The sequence below is a fragment of the Topomyia yanbarensis genome, chromosome 3, assembly GCF_030247195.1.
Source record: "Topomyia yanbarensis strain Yona2022 chromosome 3, ASM3024719v1, whole genome shotgun sequence".
NCBI lineage: Eukaryota > Metazoa > Arthropoda > Insecta > Diptera > Culicidae > Topomyia > Topomyia yanbarensis.
In genome coordinates this window covers 11,726,206-11,749,893 of record NC_080672.1, presented here as the reverse complement: position 1 = coordinate 11,749,893, position 23,688 = coordinate 11,726,206, and the positions used below count along the sequence as shown (strand labels likewise).

Below are 23,688 nucleotides of genomic sequence, written 5' to 3'. Positions count from 1 at the left end.
AGAGATCCTTGTCCTTAGGAACTAGACGCACTATTCTCGGTTGCAGATCCACTCCCAGACAGTCTTTTACATACAAGCTTAGAAATTTCATCATCCGTCGTGCTGGGATCGAATGCTGACAAGTAAACCCATAGCAACTCCTCAGGTGGTGAAATTGTTTTTATCGTTTCAAACGCAGCTTTGGATCCACGAATATTAGGGATTTTTGTTTTGAGCGGATCATCTTCACGTTTGCGCTTGGGCGTGTTTGAAACTGGATTATATGCAGCAATCCCTTTCCAAGGCGTGCTTACGGTTGGGGATAGCGGTTTCGAGTCAACTTTAACCGAGAGAGCTTTGACGACATCTTTCAAATCAGCTATGTCATTCTTTATAGATTTCAAGGAACTGTCGTCGGGTACTATGTCGCAACAACGCGAAGCCATTCTACGGAAATTATCATTCGAAAATAAGTCAGCACAGCCGTTGCACATCCAGAATAGGTTCCGTGGGTGGGTTCCCAGGACGTCACGAACATCATAATCCATCTTGACGCAAATCATGTGGAACGAATTTCCGCAGTAGCCACGACATGTGATTCGATCAGAATCATTAACCACTTTCGAGCAGTTGGTACAAGCCATGCTTTTGGTGTAGAAATAACGCCTAGCGGGTATGCAATATGCGCAAAATAACTAACGGGTATGATAACGTGCGTCAATCCAAGCGAACTTGCACGCAATGTGTGATCTCAGCTATCTACCAGAAGATGTCGCTTTTGGCGGAAAAATTGAGCGCGACGTAGTGCGCAGTGATAACGTCAACAAAAATCACAAACAAAACTTGCACTTTCACGAATCAGCACAACTAGATAATATCGTGCTTGAAGCCACCAAATTTTAATGCACTCGTACAACCGATAAACAAGATAAACACATAAAACAAAAATAAAACACACACCTAGAAAAAATAGTGTAAATTTACGTCTCCTGACCATGACATATACGAGCATCAAAAATGACTTAGTTTTACGTTTGATTTTAATTTTACATGACGTTTAATTTCGTAAATCATGTAATTTTACTCCACATACAGCGTTTGTTCTGAATGGTAGGAAGTGTAATTTTAAGTCATTGCGCATGTAAAGTATATGTTTCATGTAAAATTAAATGTAACACGGTAATGTTCTGTCATTCCGTAAATTACGGTTTGTTGAATTGTGTCATGTTTGCAATTACGTCAACGATAAAATTCAGATTTTTTTGGTGTGCAGATCGCGATTGTAAAAATACTAAAAACTTGAAAAAAACTTTCAGCTCTTGACTTGACGAATAGACAATCTTAAGAAGTATTTTGAAAAGTCGATAGTAACACAGTTCGCTTGAATCGGTGCACATGTCTATTTCAGATTGCCGCTCATATTTATTCGAGTTCCATACAGATACGATATTACGTTTTTGCAAAGTAGTGATTGGTGATTTTTGTATCTGAACTGGGTACAATGGTCTGGCGGCTCAGAGGGTGAGGAAGATTTTCTGAACCTCTTTCGCTTCCAGTAGATCCAGAATCCCGAGCAGTACGGATTCGATCGGATTGAGATGAGCCATCGCGAACTGGTCGTTGGTTTTGTATGAATAAGTTGGAGTTTTTCTCTCTTCCGGGATAATTCACAAGGAAACCGAGCCACAGTGGTCGGAAATGCCAAAAACGTGAACTTAATTCACTAGAGGCCAAACCATCGAATATATTCACAGGGTGTCTTTGGAGGAATTGTTCATATGAATATTCCCCACAATCTGATAATAATTGAAATTAGGCATGGCTTACTATGATCGAACTAAAAAAAATAACTTTTTATACTGACGAGATAGAAAGTTGGTGTCTTCGACAAAGTTTTAGGAGTGCTCATAGTGAAGAATTTTGTTGAAGAACTTGAGCTTGTAGGACTAAAACTTCTCGATTTATAAGGCGTTTTCTATGGCAACCCCCTTAAATCTAGTTTTTTTTAATATACCTTTTTTCATTGTGACTTTTCGTGCAAACTATGTTCAAGACAAATATGTAGATATCAAAAGTACAGAATATTGTCGAAGACTCTATGTAAAAATACTCATTTGTTTCAAAGTTATTAAAGATTTTCACATTTTTTTACACCAACTTCAACTACGTATAAGAAAGAAAAGTGCAAACCAAAATGCACGAACAGGAACTTTTTCACTGTCCAAAGTATGCACAATAAAGCTAAGAAAGTTTGGTGCATGGCACTCTAGAACCCTATGAATAGGGTAAGCTTGCTTTATTATGTTTTTTGACTTTCCATACAAAAATCAGCAATTTTTTTTTCGATTTTTTCCGTAAAATATTGTAATTAATGGTATGGCATCCAGTAAGCATTAAATTCATTATGACATGTCTCTTTGAGTATAGTATTAGTTTGGGATCTCCAATGATACTTCACATTTTTGCTCGCTCGTTTATAAAATCTGAAATATTTAGGCATAAGTGAAAATAATACTTGTAATTGAATATCAAACCAAGAATTTCAAAAATTGGGGTAAAAAAGCTTAAAATTTTTTTGCTGATTTTTGTATGGAAAATGTCAAAAAACATGATAAAATAAGCCTACCCTATTCATAGGGTTCTAGAGTGCCACGCACCAAACTTTCTTAGATTTATTGTGCATACTTTAGACAGTGAAAAAAGTGCCTGTGTGATTTATGGGGGTTGCCATAGAAAACGCCTTATAAATCGAGAAGCTTTAGTCCTACAAGCTCAAGTTCTTCAACAAAATTCTTCACTATGAGCACTCCTAAAACTTTGTCGAAATTAGTGTTGGTGGTAAAAGTCCCAGTTATTGGCTGTACCAGGGCCGGCGGAACCCTTTTTTTCCCGAATGGGTACTAAGATTCGAAGTGATTTCTATCCCTGGTGATGATAGTTCAGACATGGTATGTGTAAGTGAAAATGAAAATCTCCAGATAATAGCTGGTGGCCAATTCGAAACAGCCTTTGTTAATGGGCTGTATGACCGATGGTTCAGCGAAAATATGTTTGTTGATTACTGACACTACAAACATTCCACAGCTAAGTCCCGAATACTCCTTCCTTCTAATTTTAGTTGTATTAATTTTACGTTCCCTCCGATAAAACCTTTTCGCGGGTACTGAAGCCCGCATGATAGTGTTGACTAATGGAAAGGTATCTCCGACGACCGACATCCTCTCTGGCTCAATGGAGGTCGATTTGACTATTTCTCCGATGGCAAATATAATGCCCACATAAGGGTTTGTGCATTGGGCCGGAGTCCCAAGGGTTGCAGGTTTGAATCCTGCCTCTGGGGGGTATTTTTTCACATAATTGTTTTCGCTTAACTCACCATTTAGATCTGTTTTTCTCGTTGGATATCGCCAAAAAAGTTGCCGATAAGTCTCTTTGCGATAGAAATTATATTCATCTAATACAACCGACCTCTGGACTTTCGAACCGAAGGTAAACCATTAAACATTATCGATATACGCGTGATCAAACTAAACAACACTCGGATGTGTACGACGAAGTATCTTGTCTACGTACCCGCCTGGGAAGTAGACATTGATGGTGTAGTCTCCAACAAGGGCCTTTAATGCGAAGACGGGGTTGGCTTCTTCCAGAACCCTTTGTTTTAATCAGTGAAAATTCTAGTTTGCAACGGTCGAGGAGTATTAGAGAACAATTTATTTTCAATCAGCCTCATTCCGAGCATTTCGCCGGATAAGCTCTTCCAAACTTTGTTCTTTTGAACGTGGCTCGTCTACCTGTATACATTTTTGTGCCGCCGGGGCATGCCATCACTGCAAACAATTGGCCATACAGACATACAGCTACCTTCTGTCGAAATAAGGCACTGTGTAAAATGCGGAGAAAATCATGAAACATTTTCCTAATGTGAAGAGACTCCGCATGAACTCTCGACATATCCCGCATACAAATTATGCGGGGAAAAAATGAAGCATTCTTTTACGGAACGCTCCGAGAAGAAATGTTAAGGAGGGCTACGCCACCGGCCACGACTAATTTCTACACTCCAATGTTTACTAAAGAGCGAGAGCCTGACAATATCATTGAGTTAACATCTTCTAATGTGCCTATACATTTTCGACACATGGCAAATCCTTTCCTTTCCAAACTTTCCTCGAAAAGGCCTGAGAGTGTCCCTTAATAGGTGCTGTTACAAAACCGAAGTAAGTGGCTCCTGGTCTCGGAAATTTTAGAAACTAGCAGAAATTTCTACATGGGACATTGAAAACGACGGGTGTCCCTACATTTCATTTCCATCATTTTCTCAGGTTTAACATAATGTATTTGGTTTACTTCAAACGTAGATCTTCTACATTCGCCAGGGACAAGAAAACAGCATGGAAGAGCGTTTTTGGAGATCAGCATACCCTATTATTTCAATCTAATTAGCAGGTATTAAAGTTGTCGCTTGTCAAGTCCGAATAGCAGGCAGATTTATCGGCATTGTTTCCCTTAGCATTGCCCCTCATCTGGTTCTAGAAGACTGCAGCTAACACGGTGGAAGCGTACAAGGTTTGGACTGGCTTGATTCTCGCTACTGCGATTAAAGGTCAGACGAAACGAGTACCGGCACGAACAACAGTGGACGGTCTCCTACTCCGTGGTGGACAGAGAGTGCTCAAAATTGTAGGCCAATAGGTCGAAAAGGCCGTTAGAAACGCAAATGAAAAACTGAATGAAAGCTGAAAAACACGGTTATTGGCACCGGTTTGTCGACGGATTAACGAGAGAAATCATGTTTCGTCTGGTGGCTAGACCCTAGATTCACTGTAACGTTCATCAGGCAATGTCGTTACGTGATTTAACCATTATAGAGCAAACGAGCGTCGGAATTATCTAAAGTACCAAGAATTGGAACCAACTGTAGGCATATAAAAAGCATAACCGCAGAAAAGTGCAGAACAAATACAACAAGGGCCCGGATATTATATTCGCGAGTTTTGCAGCGATACATGCATGTTGATGAACAACTTGCATGTTGTGAAAGAGGACTCAAAAACCTTTCCAGGTCCGCAATATTTTATTTTGCCACCATACGGGAGGACCTATTTAAATCTACCATTTTTTTATATTGCCGGAAGGATGAGTGCGGAAATCTATCGATCCAAGTGTTTGCAGAAGAGATGAGAAGGGTAGTGCCAATACAATAGTAAGTTGGCGCACGGGAAAGGGTATAGATTTTGTAAAGAAAACTTCAGTCCATTAAGTTACCTACAGTTTCGGCCCTTTGAACGGGAGATCATCGGGAAACACTGGCATTTCCGAGAAATAAATACTCGATTTGGAAGCTCCAGGCAATTAAAACCGAGCACAGTACCTGTAAATAGTCAGCACGGCCAGCGAATAGTGAAATACAGATACACAAGAACATGAAGTCGGCAAGAGTATATGACCATTAGCAAAAAAATCAACAACGAGCATTCTGATCAACCAAATAATGTCTCTCAAAGTGTTCTGCTATACCATTATATCATTGGATTTTCGAACCAAATATGATCCTAGTCCATCTTGGGAGGAAGGGGAGGGAGTGGCTTCTCTAATCTTCCGGCCATCACATGATTTGGTATTTTTAGTATGTATAACAAACATAAAGATGTAACACAAGGTGCTAAAAAAGCCATAAAATCCTGTCTATCCCATTTTTCTAAAGATATCACCAAGGGGCCGTGCATAAATGATGTCGCGTATTGACAGTTGGGGATGAGCGTGACGTAACATGAACTGCTGAGATAAAAACTAAAAATTTGAGACGCGCCAGGGGAGAGGGGATAATAAGACCAGCAACAATTTGCACTATGCTTGTAGAGGAAGTGTATTTTAGACAAGTTTTTTTTCTGCGTAACATTGTTTATGAATGGCTCACAAACAAAAAATCACGTAATATCGATGAAAGTGCAGTGGGTTAAGGCCAAGTTCCCTTTGGGTCATGCAAAACTGAGAAGTAACTTCAAATTATGCACAGATAACAGACGTATATCTCAAGCGTAAAAGTTGAGTAAAAATTATTTGGCACATCCTAAGGTAATTATGATGTTACCATCGGAGATGGTTCTGTCGTAGTTAAGTTCTTCTCTCGAAGACCGCTGTTCACTTGGCAGACAGTCGCCATTTTGTCCGATTTTGCAAATTTTGTTGCGCGGGACGGACCGAGATCTCCTAAGCTATAAGCTGCAGTTCAATCAACCCGCTGAAAAAAGTATGATCATATATCATCCTACGATACCAATTCTTAACGAGAATCATAACATTATGTATATATGCTATTAAATGGCATTTTCGTTTTTTTTGATGTTGCTCTATACCGTTGTAGTGGGTGTTACGCTTGGGTGCAATAGGTAATCTTATTCAACTACACCAGAGTAGCATTACGATAACGAAAACGTTACAAGGAACTAGACGTTTAACAGCATTAAAATAGAGGTTCAAAGATAAACAAAAACCTTCAACAACCTAACGGTCGGCCTAGCAAGCCATGCAGAAATGCGTTTTAAATGGAATCCTCGGTGAAATTAATCATTATACGGGCTTTTCCGAGTACCCTTGATGCGGAATGGAATTTCGCGTATCACACTTTACGTGCCACTGAATATCTGCAATTCGCGCTTCATTTCAAATACCAACGCAGCCGCTGTCGCTGACGCCGCAAAAAATGATGCACCATGCGTCTCCACCATTTTCAAATGTATAAGGGAGATGCGTAGTAGATTTGCACAAAAATATACACTTCTTTGTAATTACAGAAAAATGAGGTCCTTTCTTACCTGTATCGATGTTTATATGACTAGTTCAATTATCTCATCATTTCTCTCACTAACCTGTTCAAAAATAGGGCTATAGAAGCGAACAGACAAAAATCACTTGTTGAATTATTTGCTTTCACGTATAACTGTCCACAAGAAAAAAAAATTGAACGGATAACCGATCAGATCAGTGCTAACTATCGCCAGCCTGCTGGGATGAACATCACAAACTGACAACGTGCATGTTTTGCCTTCTGTGTACGCAAACTAACAATGCAATGGGTTGCCATGGGATGCGGAAAGTGCGTTCGGAAGATGTCGAAGGTCATAATTAAAATGCTTGCAAATCATTACCAAAGCGGTTTCTGCAATTACAAGTGTGCAGTGAGTAAGCATTTTCGGGTTTTCTCATTTTCGCCCTACTGCCCCCATGATGTGGTAATGTGATAGCAGATCAATGTCAAGTGTAGTGACCGTACGCTAGTAGACGCCGCAATGTATAAATATCCTTGGCCAGTTGGGTCAGTTGGGAATGATGTAGGTAAATTCGAAAATGTATCATTGAATAAATACATGAACTTCGAAGTGGTTTTTGATTAGGGCAAACCTGAGTCAGATTCTAACCTCAATTGTTATGAAAATGTTTAAACTGACAGAGGTTAAGAATCGGACTCTGTTTAATCAAAATCAGAAAATTTGCCGAAAAGTGTGGATTTTCATCTGTTTTTTACGTAAAAAGAAACATATGATACTTTACAGAGACGGACTAAATAGTAGATGCTCGAATTGCTTTGCTCACCGGTACATCCACCAATGCATATATGTTCCAATTACATCGGTTTCAAGACCATTTATTTTACCACTCTTCCTCGGGGCACATTCTCAATTATCCTGGTTCCGCCCTTGTGTTAATGTGTCTAAAGAATCCACTTCCAGTGAGCGGTTTACCTGTTTCTCAAACCACACGTTCACGCTAGAAGCAAGATTAAATGTCTTATTTCCCAGTATATTTACTCAGGAAGGTTTTTCTAATGAGAGACATTTAATATACCGCTAATTACGCTCGGGTGTTTTTCTTAGTTTGCAATGAAAGATGTATTATTTATGTTGAGGTAATTAATTAAGGTAATTAGGTAAGGTATTGTCAATCAAAATTAGCTGCGTCACATAAGCACCAAAAGCTATTTAATCCAAGTAGTCTGATTTGGAATTGGTTCTTTGATGACACGTAGCTTCAGGCAGATTGCAATAGCTAACGTCAGCTGATGAAACTCCCACGTGGTCAAACTCAGTCCATCAAACATAATTTGTCACGTATTGACCGTTTAGTGGATTTTTTCCAACTTTGGTTGCCCTGTCTCCTCCTATGTAGTGACAAACAGGACAATGTAATGGATTCGAGTGCTTTGATCACAGAAATAACTAGAATATTATGCTCGGGAGATAACTTCGTTTCGTTCGAACGAGTAGAAGGTTTTTTTTGTTCGGGATGACAACACTTGAACGAATAGAATTTTATTTTCATTAGGCGAGCTATGTCACGCTGCATGCCTAACCCACAGGCTGTTGTCATTAGGGGAACTTCCAGAGAAGTATTTTATTAAATTCAGATGCGCTGACAGTCAGATGGTATTATTCAGAGAAGGTCAAATTAAGCAATCAATTCGTGACAGAAGCGTACGATCTTCAACTGATTACACATTTTTTCTTGATTAACAGTTGTCGTTTAGCTGTAGTTGTATATTGTTTTCATCATTTTGATTCTAATTTTGGACACAGTCGCTTAGATGAAATTTTTTTCCAGCCTACTACTCGGTTTTCCGGTTTTCAAGCATTTGTATTCAACGGCTATTGTTGAAAAGTTGTAAGGGGTCATTCAATAAGCATAATCATTTGTGCACTTTAATAGGTACCCCACAGGAAAATAATGTTTCAAAACTGTCCAACGACACGCAACGAATTGTTCAACAGGCTCTCAATAAGGCATCCGTACGATTAAGAGACACTTTTTTGGAATGTTAAAGTGATAGCATCCGGAATTCCAAATAGTCAGGCATTCGAATCAAAAGGGACCGCAAAAAATAGCAAATTGCAAAATTCGAGTGGTACGACGTGTTCGGTTCACTTCCATCAAGTAGTAGTTGTGGCGCCGAATGTGCAACTTTGATCCCTAAATTGCTATCTTTATTATGCGTGGGTGGCGAAATTATGTCGAACTTATGTCGCTAAATTAGCAGCGATATGCATCGGGTTATTTATAGGCGTGTTGGCTTACTTTGATTGACGTTCGAGGGACACTTCGATATGATTGCTCGTAATCGGAACTACAATGCATACACAATTTCGTTCGCGATAAGGTATTTGGCATTTGGGCAATTGACAGAGGCATAGGCACTGAATATAAGTTATTGACTATCTACCTGAATTAGAGAACAGGAAACTGAGAATGAGACTGATAGCTGTAGATTTCAACCAATTTGTATCCAAATAAATTACTTGAAACCAAATGAAATAATTTTTATTATACTTTCGGGAGGCCATTTATCCTGACATTTTTTTTTCTTTTTCGTGTCGAAGTTTTAGCGAGGGTGACTAAACTTGCAGAGTCGTTTTTACACACGACAACACCTTCGACGTGTTTCATCCTAATTTCGGATAGGCTCTCGTTGACAACGGTTCTGGACACAATTCAATGACCACTTTTGTATTTCAATGGTGTAGTCGGTAATCTGATCCATGGGGAGTCTCACTAATTGTTGCCAAAAAATATTGTCAATTACCATTTTCTAAGTAGGCTAGTCAAATCTAATCCTGCAAATATGAACCGTATCTATAACTTGATTGATACATAGATTTTACTTTTCGTTTTCGTTTCATCAGTATCTGGCAGACCGACTTGATTTTAATCCAATATTTTCCTTATGGAGTAATATAGAAAAGTTCCGGCTATGGTCCACTAGGAGGTTGATAACAGTCTATTATCTTTCTCCGGGCAACACCAGCCTAGAGGCCGTGTGGCATCCGGCGAGTCGAAGTATCTCAGCCAAAAATTGATCCACTGGGCTCCAGATCCGATGTCGTAAGAGGCGACTGACACAGCTAAATCTTAACCATTGTGCAGCAGCCCAACAGCTGCTGTGGCAGTCGGTCTCGGAGTCGAGGACAGATGTCGCCCTCTTATCCGACCCGTACCGCATCCCTGCCGGCAACGGCAATTGGGTGTCGGACGGGTCTGGAATGGTGGCAATCTGTACAACGGGACGGTTCCCGGTTCAAGAGGTAATACACCCGCTCCGCCGAGGGTGTGGCGATTGCCAAGATCAATGGTGTGTTCTATTGCAGTTGCTACGCCCCACCAAGGTGACCAATAGAACAGTTCTACCAGATGATCGACAGGCTCTCGTCGGACCTAGTGGGCCGGAAACCGGTAGTCATAGCGGGAGACTTTAACGCTTGGGCAGTGGATAGCAGGGGTCAAGCGCTAATAGAGGCGCTTGAGAAACTCGATACTGTGCTAGCTAATAATGGCTCCGCTAGTACATTCCGTAGAAACGGGGTGGAGGCGTGGATTGACGTAACATTTGCCAGCCCGAGTCTGGCTCCAGGCATGGAATGGAGGGTAGACGAAGGCTACACCCATAGCGATCACTTAGCAATCCACTTTAGGATCAACTATGGTGTGCAGCATCCGATGTCGGGAGATCCCTGTCAGGTACGCGGGTGGAAGTCCAATCACTTCGACAGCGAAGCTTTCACCGCGGCCCTGGGACTGGAGGCCAACACCGACAGTCTAAGCGGGGATGCGCTGGTAGCTGTTCTATCACGCGCGTGCGACGCCACTATGCCGAGAAAAACACTGCCAAGAAACGGCAGATGCCCGGTATACTGGTGGAGTGCCGAGATTGCAGCTCTACGGTCAGCCTGTCTCAGAGCTAGACGTAGGATGCAAAGAGCTCGCACTGAGGATGCAAGAGAGAACCGCCGTGAAGTGTTTCGAGCTGCGAAATTAGCCCTTAACAAGGCTATTAAAAGCAGTAAGAGAGCGTGTTTCGACAACCTGTGTGAGAGTGCCAACGCGAATCCGTGGGGTGACGCCTACCGGATTGTGATGGCCAAGGCCAAAGGGGGCTCCTCACCCCCAGAACGGTCTCCGGACCGGTTGGCAACGATTATCGAAGTACTCTTCCCGTCTCGAGCCACAAGCCCCTGGCCACCTGCACTACGAGACAGTGCGGGCACGGTCGAAATGGTGGCTCCAGTGACGAATGAAGAGCTACTCGCAGTGGCTAAATCCCTAGCAATGAACAAAGCTCCAGGGCCGGATGGAGTTCCAAACAACGCTCTCAAGGCAGCGATCATAGCGAACCCGAACATGTTCAGGCTAGCTATGCAGAGATGCCTTGACGAGTGCCGTTTCCCCGATAGATGGAAAAGGCAGAAATTGGTGCTGTTGCCGAAGCCCGGGAAGCCGCCAGGCGACCCATCGGCGTACAGACCAATCTGTCTGATCGACACGACTGGCAAATTGTTTGAGAGGATCATCCTCAACAGGCTAACCCCGTACGCAGAAGGTACGGACGGCCTGTCAAGCAACCAGCTTGGCTTTGGGAAGGGTAAGTCCACAGTGGACGCTCTCAACTCAGTGATAAATACTGCCGAGATAGCGATCCAACGAAAAAGGCGAGGTATTCGATACTGTGCGTTAGTGACACTTGACGTGAAGAACGCATTCAACAGCGCAAGCTGGGATGCCATCGCGCTCTCGTTACACCGGCTTAGCCTACCGGTGGGTCTGTACCGGATCCTGGAAAGCTACTTCCAAAACCGCGTACTGCTATACGAGACCGATGCCGGTCAGAAAAGGGTTCCGATTACCGCCGGAGTCCCGCAGGGCTCGATCCTAGGCCCGGTGCTATGGAACCTCATGTATGACGGGGTTCTGAGACTGAAGTTCCCTCCTGGAGTCAAGATCGTCGGCTTTGCTGACGACGTAACCTTGGAGGTCTACGGGGAGTCAATTCCTGAGGTAGAACTAACCGCAGAACACGCGATCAGCACGGTGGAGGAATGGATGAGCGCGAGAGGCCTGGAGCTCGCTCATCATAAGACGGAGGTAGTTATCGTCAACAACCGCAAGTTGGCACAACATGCAGTTATCCATGTGGGAGAAGTCGTGATCACCCCACAGCGGAGTCCGAAGTCTCTCGGAGTCATTATAGACGACAAGCTGAACTTCGGCAGCCATGTCGACTATACATGCAAGAGAGCGTCGACTGCTGTTGCGGCACTATCGAGAATTATGTCCAACAGCTCAAAGGTGTGCGCTAGTACAAGTAGGCTACTGGCAGGCGTTGCCGTATCTATCCTCAGGTACGGCGGCCCGTCATGGTCAAGAGCACTGAGGGTAACTGGTACCTACAGAAACTGGAGAGCACCTACCGCGTGATGTGCCTCAGAGTGATATCTGCCTACCGCACGGTATCACACGATGCATCCTGCGTGATAGCGAGCATGATGCCAGTCGGGCTGGTCATTCGGGAAGATGAGGAGTGCTTTGAGCTACGTGGAAATAGGGGAGCCCGCGGGCGCACCAGGGTGACCTCGGTCGCCAGATGGCAGCGTGAGTGGGACAACTCCTCGAAAGGTAGGTGGACCCACCGGCTGATACCTAGCATATCGAGCTGGGCGGGAAGGCCCCATGGGGAAGTTTCAATTCCACCTGACACAATTCCTGTCAGGCCATGGCTGTTTCCGACAGTACCTCCACAGGTTCGGGCACGTGGAGGTCCCAGTCTACCCGGACTGCCCAGGTGTAGACGAAACTGCCGAACACATACTGTTCGTATGTCATCGGTTCGACGTCGAAAGAAGAGCAATGCTTGACGTCTGTGGCTGGGACACAACCCCTGATACCCTTATTCAGCGGATGTGTCAATCCAGCACCCAGCACCCAGATTGCCTGTAGGCTACAGGTAATTTGGCGAACCGAGCAACAGACGACGGGCACGGCTAACTAGTGATTGGTTAGCTGGAGCGAAAAAGGCCAAGCGCAAAATAAGAGAGTGAATGGTCTGTTCATGCCGAGGTAGGTTGGCGCAGCGAATGGCAACGGGGTAAGGGGTAAACCCAGCCACCCCGAAGCAAGACAGAAGAGTGAGTGTATAGGCGTATAAGTGGACTGCCTCATGCCAAGACGGGAGGGTCGTAGCGTAGTATGTTGGGACTTAGCTATCGATACCTCATGGCGTGGCAGAGGAGTGAAAGGGTGAGCATCCAAGTCAGTCTCACACGGCATGTTAAGGGTGAGCACAAAAGTCAGCCTCACATGGTATGGTAGAGGCTAGCACAAAAGTCAGCCTCGCAAGGATCGAAAAAGGTGAGCACAAAAGTCAGCCTCATGTGGGAGTGTTTGAGAGTGAATCAAAGTGCGATTGAGAGAGCATCCAAGTAAGCCTCATACAGGATGTATGAACGCGTGAGTGAGAGTGAATGAGTACACTTAGTACAGCCATCCCCCCAGAAGTAATACCGAGAGGTAGTTCCTGGGAGGAATGATGGCGGAGTCCAATGGAGTTTAGTCGGTATTAATGGCAGCGTCACCATTCGAACCCGACACGCCCCCAGTGCACCCCGTGCGGTAGCTTGGACCCTACCAATAGCACGTGTACTGGGCTAGGACGTAAAGGTCTTCTCCATTGTAAAAAAAAGACCCGTCTCTTCCATCTTTCCGAAAATCTTCTTTTGCATTCAAAAGGACTTAGAATATTTTTTGTGAAAAACCGTATTAATTGCGAAATCCGCGCAAAATAAAAACTGCCAAAATTGTTCTAAGTTCATTGCATTTAAAAGGACTTAGAATATTTTTGCAAAAACCGCGTTAATTGGAAAATCCGCGTAAAAAAACCTCGTGAAAAACCGCGCAAAAAAACCTTGGTGTATTGAAAGATAAATAATAATAATAATAATAATAATAATAATAATAATAATAATAATAATAATAATAATAATAATAATAATAATAATAATAAATATAAATATAAATATAAATATAACGGTGTGCGATCATTTGTCTGAAAGCCATTTAGCCGAATGGTGTTTGACCGAAATGGCCGAATGAGTCATTTGGCCGAATGGGTCATTTGGTCAAAAGGGTCGTTTGGTCGAGCGCTCTTTGGCCGAACGCTGTTTGGTCGAATGTTGTTTAGCGGAATGCCGTGTGGCAGAAGACTATTTTGCTAAATGTTATTGGGCCAATGGTGGTATAAAGATGAAGGGGTTGAGAGGGGGTTTGGGGAGAGGCTGATCAGAGGGGGAGGGTTAAAATCCCTCTCCGTCCACCCTTAGCTAAGCCCCTATCAAAATTCAGAAAACTTATGGATGACGATTTTCAAAGTGATTGCATAACATTTCTATATGAGGAAGGCAAAAATGCGCTAAAATCCAAAAAAATCGATTTTCGTTTTTTTTTCTCGAGATTCCATCAAATATCGACGTTTCATGCACTTTAAAGACATTTGGAATCAAAAATACAAATTTGATTCCCTTTGAACATTATGCAGTTCCTGCTTCTATGGACTCAGGATCTGTCGTAGGTGGCCAATGTAATCAAAGCGACTTTGGTTTGTGATTAGTGATCTAGAATGGCAAATCCAAGTAATAATCATTGCGTCATTTTAATATCATAGTGGTACCATTTTATGTGGAAAATTGTTGCGTGGTTGCACTCTTAAACCCGTAACTCCGGAACCGGAATTCCGATTGACACAAAAAATCAATAGCAGTCGATTGTAGGTACCTTTCGTTTCAGACTACGATTATGCAAATTGATCCAGTCATCTCTGAGAAAAATGAATGACATTTTTGACACTTACACACATACATCCTCACACACACAGACTTTGTTTCGATTTTGACGAACTGTGTCGAATGGGATATGAAACTAGGCCCTCCAGGCTGGGATTAGGTTGATGATTTTCAACCTTTCTATATGAGCGCAGAGCCAATTTATGCCTGATAAATGACATTAATTTATTGAACCATGGGGCCCTAAGTTCCATGAGTTCGTTTCATAATACGATTTCAGCCTTAACCCATTCATGTCCAACTTTTTTCTAGTGCATATTGAGCTTAAAGACTACCTTGTTGGCGTACGGAAATACGAAACACTTATTTTGATTTAGTTAGCAGCTTCTTGCGCAGTGTTAGAAGATGCTCAATTTTTACCTGCCGATGCCCGTTACAATTATCCTAGAGTAGTTACAAAAGTTTAAATACGTTGAAAAGGTAGCTGAAGACAGTATAAGTCGATAGGTTTTAGAAGTTTTCGTTAATATTTTATGACAACCAAGTTATATTAAAATTTCATTTTAGCTGTTAAATGAAACTGGCAGCACTGTCACAGCGGAATCCAATAAAGTTAAATGCAAGAACTTCAGCTTCACGGAAAGTACTTATAATTATTAGGGCTCAAATAAAAGCCAATAGTCCCAGTTATTAGCCTTACTCGTTTTCGCGATGAAATATTTTATGAAAAAAACAGTGGCCATCATAGTCCATGAGAATGGCAAAAACGAAAAAAAATCAATAACATTGTTTCATTTGACTAAATTTCTTTTGGCAAACTGGCATTCGGCTAAATGGCAATCGGAAAATTCGGCCAAATAACTTTCGGTCTAACGGCATTCGGCCAAACGACATTTGGCAAAACGGCATTCGGCCAAATGGCTTTCGGCCAATCGAACTGTAACCAAATATAATAGGTCGAGGAATCTTTCGCTATTTTCTTAATTTGAATGATGTCTGAGTGGATGGACCACTCTGTCATACACGGCCAAAGACTAATACTTCAACCACAAGCAGCTGGGGAGGGGCTATTTTAAAAAAAAAATATTATCTGCAAATCAATAGACAACATCTGCGAAGAAAACATTGAATCAACTCACACAGATGAGAGGAGTAGCAAATATGTTCAGAAACCCTGAAGTGTCGTCAAGATTTTCCTTATCATTTTTTGTCTGTATGCCGAATTCTGATTTACTTGTTGAAGCAGCATTTGAAGGAGCAAACGCTCTGAGAACGTGCTATTTGCGCTAATTTATTTTGATTCCTGATTTCTGACCGGTCGTACTGTAATGCATCAGAATTTTAAAATACTCGAATAGATTGTTTTGTACGATTGTTGTTAGACTAAAACCAGATTTATCCTGGAACTCGATTTCTTCCACGGAGCAGCTTTGTTATTTTCTATATATATTTACGAAGAAGAAAAACATACTTCTGCTTACTTCTTACTATACACAGGATTCTAACCTGCAACCCTTGGGACTCCAGCCCAATGCACTGGGCTGTGATGACGTCCCACGGAGAACACATGATTATTGCATTGGTGACAGTGACCACTGCCTCTAAAGCAAGATCACACACATCCGCCGCTGCCACGCAACATATTTGATCTGTTTCACTCTTAAATGCGCAATGTTGCTCAAAGACAACATTGCGAAACCCATCTCAAAATTATTATAGTAATGCATTAAAGCTGTGAGACAATTTTCAGCAAATTTGAAAAAAATTGGTTTCCGCCTTTAAGGGTTAATTTTCCCGCTAGGTACCAAGGCCGGGGTTTTTATTACCTTCTGGTGTCTGATTTTAGTTCATTACCCATCGAATTTCTGCGGGTGACAGAGCTAATGGAGACTGTCGATCCCTTGTCCCTGGCCCAGTTAACAGAGGTATGATGGGAACCGCCGTTCTAATTAAATAATTAATTCAGTTTTTCGGTTTTGACGTAAGCGTCAATGATTTATTTAAGACTTTTTTGGTGGTAGTGGTACAGTCGTACAGAATTTCATTAACTCTAAGAAATTACAATGACAATGGCTCATAGTTTTCGGACTATGTTTTGTACGAAGAGGCGAACCAAAATTGCCATTTTGAAGTCGCCAATTTGAGTTTCATTCATTGATTTTTTACGAAGTCTTGAATAATAAATGTATTTAACCATTAAAACCGGTAGTTTCTACGCCTTTTAATTGGTCCACGAGAAAAATAAACAAGCTTTGCCTTATGTTTGTCCAACAGAAAAAGAACCTCCACTTAAATACAAATCAAGTGAGAACATTGCAGACCATAAGCGCAAAATTCAGGCACAACTTATCTGCCTGTACTAAAACATTTTATGTCAGTCACGTCAATCTACGATGGCGTGTCCTTTGCCTCGGTAATAGGTATTTCGACAAGTTTAAAGGTCAATAATGACTTTGATTAATCTTCTGAGTTCATTAAATTGGAAATCAATAAAAATGTGTGGAGACAATGTTTTCAATATTTTTGTGAGAGAATAATGTACATTTTGCTGTTGTGACCGAAACTTTTTTAAAACCAAATATTAAATTGAAGAGTAATTCTAATTTTGTTAGCCATTAATTTACTAGAATTTTTCGATCGGACGGATCTCATATTGCCTTTTGATACCAAGGTGATCGAGTTTTTGGGAATTGAATACGAAATCAATCTTTTATTGCTGTAGCGTATATGCCTTTGTAATGCACTGGTGAGTAAACAAGTTTCATAAAAAGAGAATTACGAAAACTTACTAATAATGCTCATTTAAACTTTATAGAGTGACGAAGGGCCATTGTACAGGAGTTGCTCTTCTAGAAATTAATATATTTCCCGCTTAAACCAAGAACTTCATTTCATTAAGAAATAATAATCATGTTATAAAATTTCATGGATTTATCTCATCAAGGCAAATATTTTGATTCTTCTCGTCAGTAACTAACATCAACTTAATGCTAGTTAGATGACTCAAAACCAGCACCAAATTGACGCTTGTTAGACACTACAACCCAAAAAGTTGCACGTCTTGCATTTGCGTGAACGCCTAAACAACCGTCCTGTACCGAATGATGTCTCGGTAGTAAGCGCAGAAGTTCTGGTTTGCTGATGAGAAATAATGAACCGAAACCGTCTTTTGGTATATTGGAACTAAATACTTGGGCCAAATTTCACAAATATATTAGATGCTCATACCATCTTACAATTTGGGCAAGTTTATTGTTCTACCAGGATGATAACGAAGCGTTCTCACTGGTTTAGCGTAACACAGTTGTACAAACTTGCACTCATATAATCGTTAGAAATTATGACGAATAGTATTATAAGCAACGTTCGACAAATATCTATTCAATCATCAATTGCAACGATTACCTCTCTATGAAGTTTATAAGTTAGTTTTTAAGATTCGTTTAACTGTTTGTTCCACTTGGCAAGGTGATTTAAAAAATTCCTGCAACAAAAACACTTAGTGCTTAGCACTTAATATTTAGTAAATAACCGAATCATAAAAGCAATTAGGGTGAAAAGTCATCATTTGTGGCTGAACACCAAATATATTAAATTAGAAATGTAGTGTAAATAAAATCAAATATCAAAAGAATCCGCTAAGTCACAAAGTACTGCAACGAGATGAACATTGAAAAAACAAAATCTATTGTTTCAGGTGGGATAGGAGATAGGGATTATCATTTCATTTTTTTTTGACCGAATTCCACAAAAAACATAATCACATCTAGTAGGCCGCGGGTATAGGTACGCACTGAATCTACCGATCTGCTACTCTTTTCCTACATTTTTCCGAAAAAAAAGTAAAACAAACATGAAACAAACTTTTAACATTTGACAAGGACACGAACCGATTTCGGTTTAATTTGACAAGGGACACACTTGGGACACTTTTTTTTTGTTTCGGTTTCCCGAACTCCACTGGCACAGGGTACACACAACACCAACAGTAAAAATTTACCATCGTTCAGCTGTTTTAGCTGCTGCAATTTATAGATTAAATCCTCAACTTCCTGTTCCTTGACTGGCAGCGCTTCGCTCCAGTTCAAGCAAGCCACGAGAACAACGGCACACAGCACCTGTAACTTGAACATTCTGTCACACTCGGTTATCAACTGTTGCTTGCTTGCTTGCTTGCTGGCGGACAACGATAACAAAACACAACTTTGCGCCACAGGAAGGATACGGGTGCTTATCGGTCAACGGATGTTGCGTGATTGTTGGCCGAACAATGTGACGAGATCCTTTTTATACTGCTCTCTCCTAGCAGCAGCGGCAGCAAGCAGATCGTAGCACTCTCTGATTAACTTCCGCAACCTGTTCGCCTGTTGATTGTCGGCTGGTTGCGATGGTGAAAACATCTAGGATGGTTTTTCCCTACCCCGCCTGACCTGGTGCTGGTTAGGCAGCATGCTTACCAACCGATTAGTAAAGCGTTGGCGGGCTCCTTCACTGCTACTAAACACGTGGTAGCTGCTATCAATTTGTTTGGTGTCATGAAAAATTATGCTGTCCGTGAGGGGGGGAGGTCCATAAACATTGCGAAGAGCAGTAAAACAGGGGTCTATTGGATGGCTCTTATCAGTGCGGATTATATTGTTAAGAGATATAAAGCATTGATGAAGTCGGGACTTCAATGACAGAATAGTTTCCTCAATTAAGCCTACTACGGTCGCGATTGGTGGGTTTGAGAGCGGGCTGAAAAAAAATCAAACACTTTAGTGAAAGAGGTAAAACATTGAACGTCATAGATCGCAATTAATTTATCAATTAGAGGACTATGCCTCGTTACAATGCTGTTGACAGAGGCAATAAGGGAGAAGGAGGTAACACACTATTAAGTGATAAAAGCCTTAACAACACGTGTTCCCGTAGTTTGTGTGTTTTTTCGTTTATGACATGATCATAAAATAAAGTGCAGGAAAAACACTCAAGTATGTGCAAAAATAATTCCTTCTGCCAGTGGTTTACCAGCAATCAAACAATAATTCGGGGATGAGATGTTGAACGTATGTTCGATCATCGATATTCGGTCGCTCTGGCAGCCAATTTGTTATGGGTTAGTTATGTTTCCATGCTCCTGTTTGCTGTTTTGTGTGACGCAGTCAGAAAAGGTACTATAAAAACCAGCTAGCGTGTGACTTTTGAGAAGTCAAATAAGACTAAGTAAAGTTGGGGGATCCTGTATCTGTATCAATTGTATATGTAGAAGCTAGCAAATATTTTTAAAATGTTCATAAAAAGCTGTTTCCATATATTTTATAGCTCGAAAAAAAATTCCAACTTCATAATGTGTTTTAGTTCTAAATACTAAAATCTCTTCGTTCAGGAAGCCATCCTATGATGCGAATATTCTCAATAGGGGTTATATACATATTCTAAAGATTTTCACAATTACTTGTAATCGAATTGTATATAAATTTCTTAAGCAAGGCCGACTTAAGCTCATCCGGGAATGATCTCCAGCAGCGTTACGGAGCCTTTAGAAGATTATCACAGAAATATAACACTTTTTAAACGACACATATCTGTCAAATTATAGCAACAATATTTTTTACCGTTTGTTGTTTGAATTTTCAATGACAATGTCGAGCATTCATTTGACTACATCACAGTAACTGTTATGAAATTACATTATGGTGATCAACGAAAAATGAGTATCAATATTCCAATAAAATTCAATTGGCTATTGTATGCTTTATTTGCGATCAAAACATGTTAATTGGATGAAACGTAAATATTTCAGTATTTAGACTTTAATAGTTTGGTTCGTTCAGTGTTATTCTCCACTTTTTTATGTTTCTGATGTGATGAAACTGGATAAAGTCTATTTCCAACTTTGGAAAAGTCACATTTCTTTCAATCAATATTCTCCTTCCTCTACAGATGGCCGGATATTAAAGCCTTTGAAATCAATCAATATTATCTTGAATACAAGCGTGCAAGTCGCCCTGAGATTTGTTCTTTTTCGATTTTCGGATTCCTCGCTGCAGGATTGGAATCAACGATTCTTTGAAATATTGTCTCTTTTTGTACGAATTGTTGGTGAGGTAGATTTTTGTTTGTATTCCGACAGACGGAGACTAGAAAGCGACCACGTACATTTAAATAAAATTAATGGTCTTCCTATTCAAAAAAAAATGATATTGCGAGGACTACGCCTATGATTAAGTGACAAGCCTAGTACAAATGTTCGTAAAGTTTATTTAAAAATACTTTCATAACGAAACATCAAAAATACTCGAACCTATTAATATGAGCGGTAGAATTCATGTCAATGCCAAACATACATCAAGGCAAAATTGGATTTACAATTTTAAAATTATTTTATTTCAGCAGCACAAGAATGTACTGCTTGTGTTACCATTGATTAGAAATACTCCGCAGTGTTCATAAATATGTTCTTCGTGGCAATAGTATTGGGACCAATCGAAAAATAATGTTCAAACAATATAGATCACCAAAGGTCCGAGGTTCTTCAAATGAGCTAGCGGGAATAAAATCGCAAGTACAGAACATCCTTCGTATAATCCGCTTCAAATATATTATGATATAAAAATCTGAAATAAACTTCAGGCATAAAAATCGGACAGAGATCCTTCAGCATAAGAATCGCTTAAAAAATGTTGACCCGTAAAACTTGAATGAATGGACCTCCAGTATAAAAACTGGTTAAAAATAAATAAATTGCTCGCAGGAGCATCCGTATATCTTGATGTTCAAGGTTAAAAGTCGGCTAAAAAAACTACTTTGTAAGAATCAGATATATCTCTTTCAGGTTTTTATACTGAAGGTTTTTTTTTATCCGACTCTTACAAAGGAAAGTCTCAGTCCAATTTTTATGCTTGAAGCTTATATCCGCTTTTTATATTCTAATATATTTAAAACGGGTTTTACAAAGCATGTTCTGTCCTTGCGACTTTTATTTTCGGTCGCTCGAATATCCTTAAAGGCACGCCTTGACTCTTTTAATTAGATTTAGGATAAAGGTAGGGTGGATCAGTTTAGACACTTTCAGTCAGTTTTTTATAAGGAAATTTTAAACTTTTAACCCTCAAAAAGGCAAGCTAAAATTATGACTTCAAGAAGCATCGCTCCTAAGACCAAAGAAATCAAAAGCGTATATTTTGTCTTTTTATCAGCGAGAGAATCGAAAACCCGAAAACGCTCGATCATTTGTATTTCAAATTACAAGTTAAAGAGTTAAACCTTCATAACGGTCTACATTTTTTATAGGGTGGAGTGTTGTGCGGCATAATAAAAGATGCTATATTCGGTAGAGAAAATATCGAGTCTTCCGGAGACTTCAAGAAGTACGGTAGTCACTTTTGGAGATTTGCATGTAGATCTGTTGGTTGAAGCTCCCAAATGTGATATAGAACTGAATATTTGCCACATCCGCGGATTGCTTGCCAAACAAGGATTTTGTAGCGAATCTTCTTCTTTCCCATCATGTACAGCTTTCTTGTTCTAGTTTTGCCATCGTGTTCTGGTGACCGGTCCTGTTCAGTGCCTTTCGAAGTTTATATATGTATAGAGCGTTTCAGCGTTGAACGTGTTGCGCCCGCAACGAAATGGAATCCTCCGAAGATAACCTCATAAAATATGAGGGAGTGGAATATGTTAGGTCAGATATAGAAAATACTTTCCCCGACCCGACTCCGCTTCGCTTAATGTCCAACAGGTCCCACAGGAATGGACCAACTGCTCTTTGGGTGGAAAATCAAAGCAAACCTCTTAACAGCATTTCTGTTGTGCGGGAGCTGATAAAACGGTATTCAACAGTGACCGAGATTAAAAAAAGCCCAGTCAAATAAACTGCGCGTAGTCGTGACTGACTTGAAACAAGCCAACAACATCGCTAGAAATAATGTTTTTACAATAGATTATCGCGTTTACATTCCTTCTGGCAATGTGGAGATCGACAGTGTATTTGGCTGTCAATGTTCTGACGAAGGACTGGGTTAACCACTTCAAGGTTTTCTGTTTTTCAATCAGTTACACTCAATATCAAACGAAGGTAAGAAATACCACCAGATTAATCTAGCGTAACTTCCGCTGGAGCTGCTCTACCGAGCTACGTTGAAGCGGGAAGGGCTGTTCTGCTACATACTGTAGCAAAGTCGTGCGTGCAGGAAGAATAGGAAGAACTGTGTTTGCTGTGGGGGAGTACGCATGCACGTTTGACATGTCCAACGCACAAATTGCGTGCGGATCTTATGCAGAAAAGCTTGAAAGAGCTCTTTAACTTATCTTCGGAAACTCATACGCTCACGCTCTGCGAGGGACGTTCTTCGGCTCTGCTTGAAAACTCTAGAAAAATCGAAATTAGAATTAGCACAGCTTCCTCGTAAGGCACCTAGGCTGTTCCAAACAGGGCTACAAAATAAAAATCACACATCAATAGGAAGTGCTGCTACGAAGATAATCCCTCCATGTTTTGGGAAATATAACCAGGAGCTCCCATTACTTCCCGAAATGGGATTACTTAAAGTTTCTGACGTCATGGACTGGATGTTCATATAGTTTTCAACGGTACGGATCCCCTGAAAGACCATTTCTATGGAGAGGTACTTTTAGAGATCAAAAAGTGCTATTCAAACGAATCACTTTCCCTCCGACCCCAGGGATTGAAGCTTTATTTATTCATTTTTTTTCTTTATTCTTGCACCTGCTATGCATTCACCTTAATGAGCCCCAACATAACTCCTATGCCGCACACACCCCTCTCTCCTGTCTTACCATGTATCTGACATGAGCAAATAAAAAAATACGCTTTTCAATAAACTAACCTTGCTGGTGTACCACGAAACTGCTACTTGATGAAGCTAGAAACATTTTCCTATGCAACCAACCCGAGTTTTTGACGGAATTCCTTCTGTAGCTCTTATTTTGTGCGAATATATCACCCCTCTTCACTTGGGGTATCTTTTCGAAACACTCTTATTTTTCTTCTTCTCATTTTCATTCATTCACTTTTTCAAATGCACTTTAATCACACACCACTGCAAAAACACTCGCGAAACTTTAATCGTTTATTAACACAACTTCAACTTTTCTGCCAATGAGC

The 23,688-nt window shown here is 40.8% G+C and overlaps 1 protein-coding gene across 1 annotated transcript in view; it reads right to left on the bottom strand.

Moving 5' to 3' along the window:
* LOC131690243 (uncharacterized) overlaps positions 1–18,827 on the bottom strand; it is a 45,739-nt gene extending 26,912 nt beyond the window's left edge. Inside the window, exon 1 of the mRNA XM_058975841.1 lies at positions 18,580–18,827. Coding sequence (XP_058831824.1) covers positions 18,580–18,712 — 133 coding nt within the window. The 5' untranslated portion in view covers positions 18,713–18,827. The remainder of the gene's footprint in view (positions 1–18,579) is intronic.
* Positions 18,828–23,688: the final 4,861 nt, after the last annotated feature.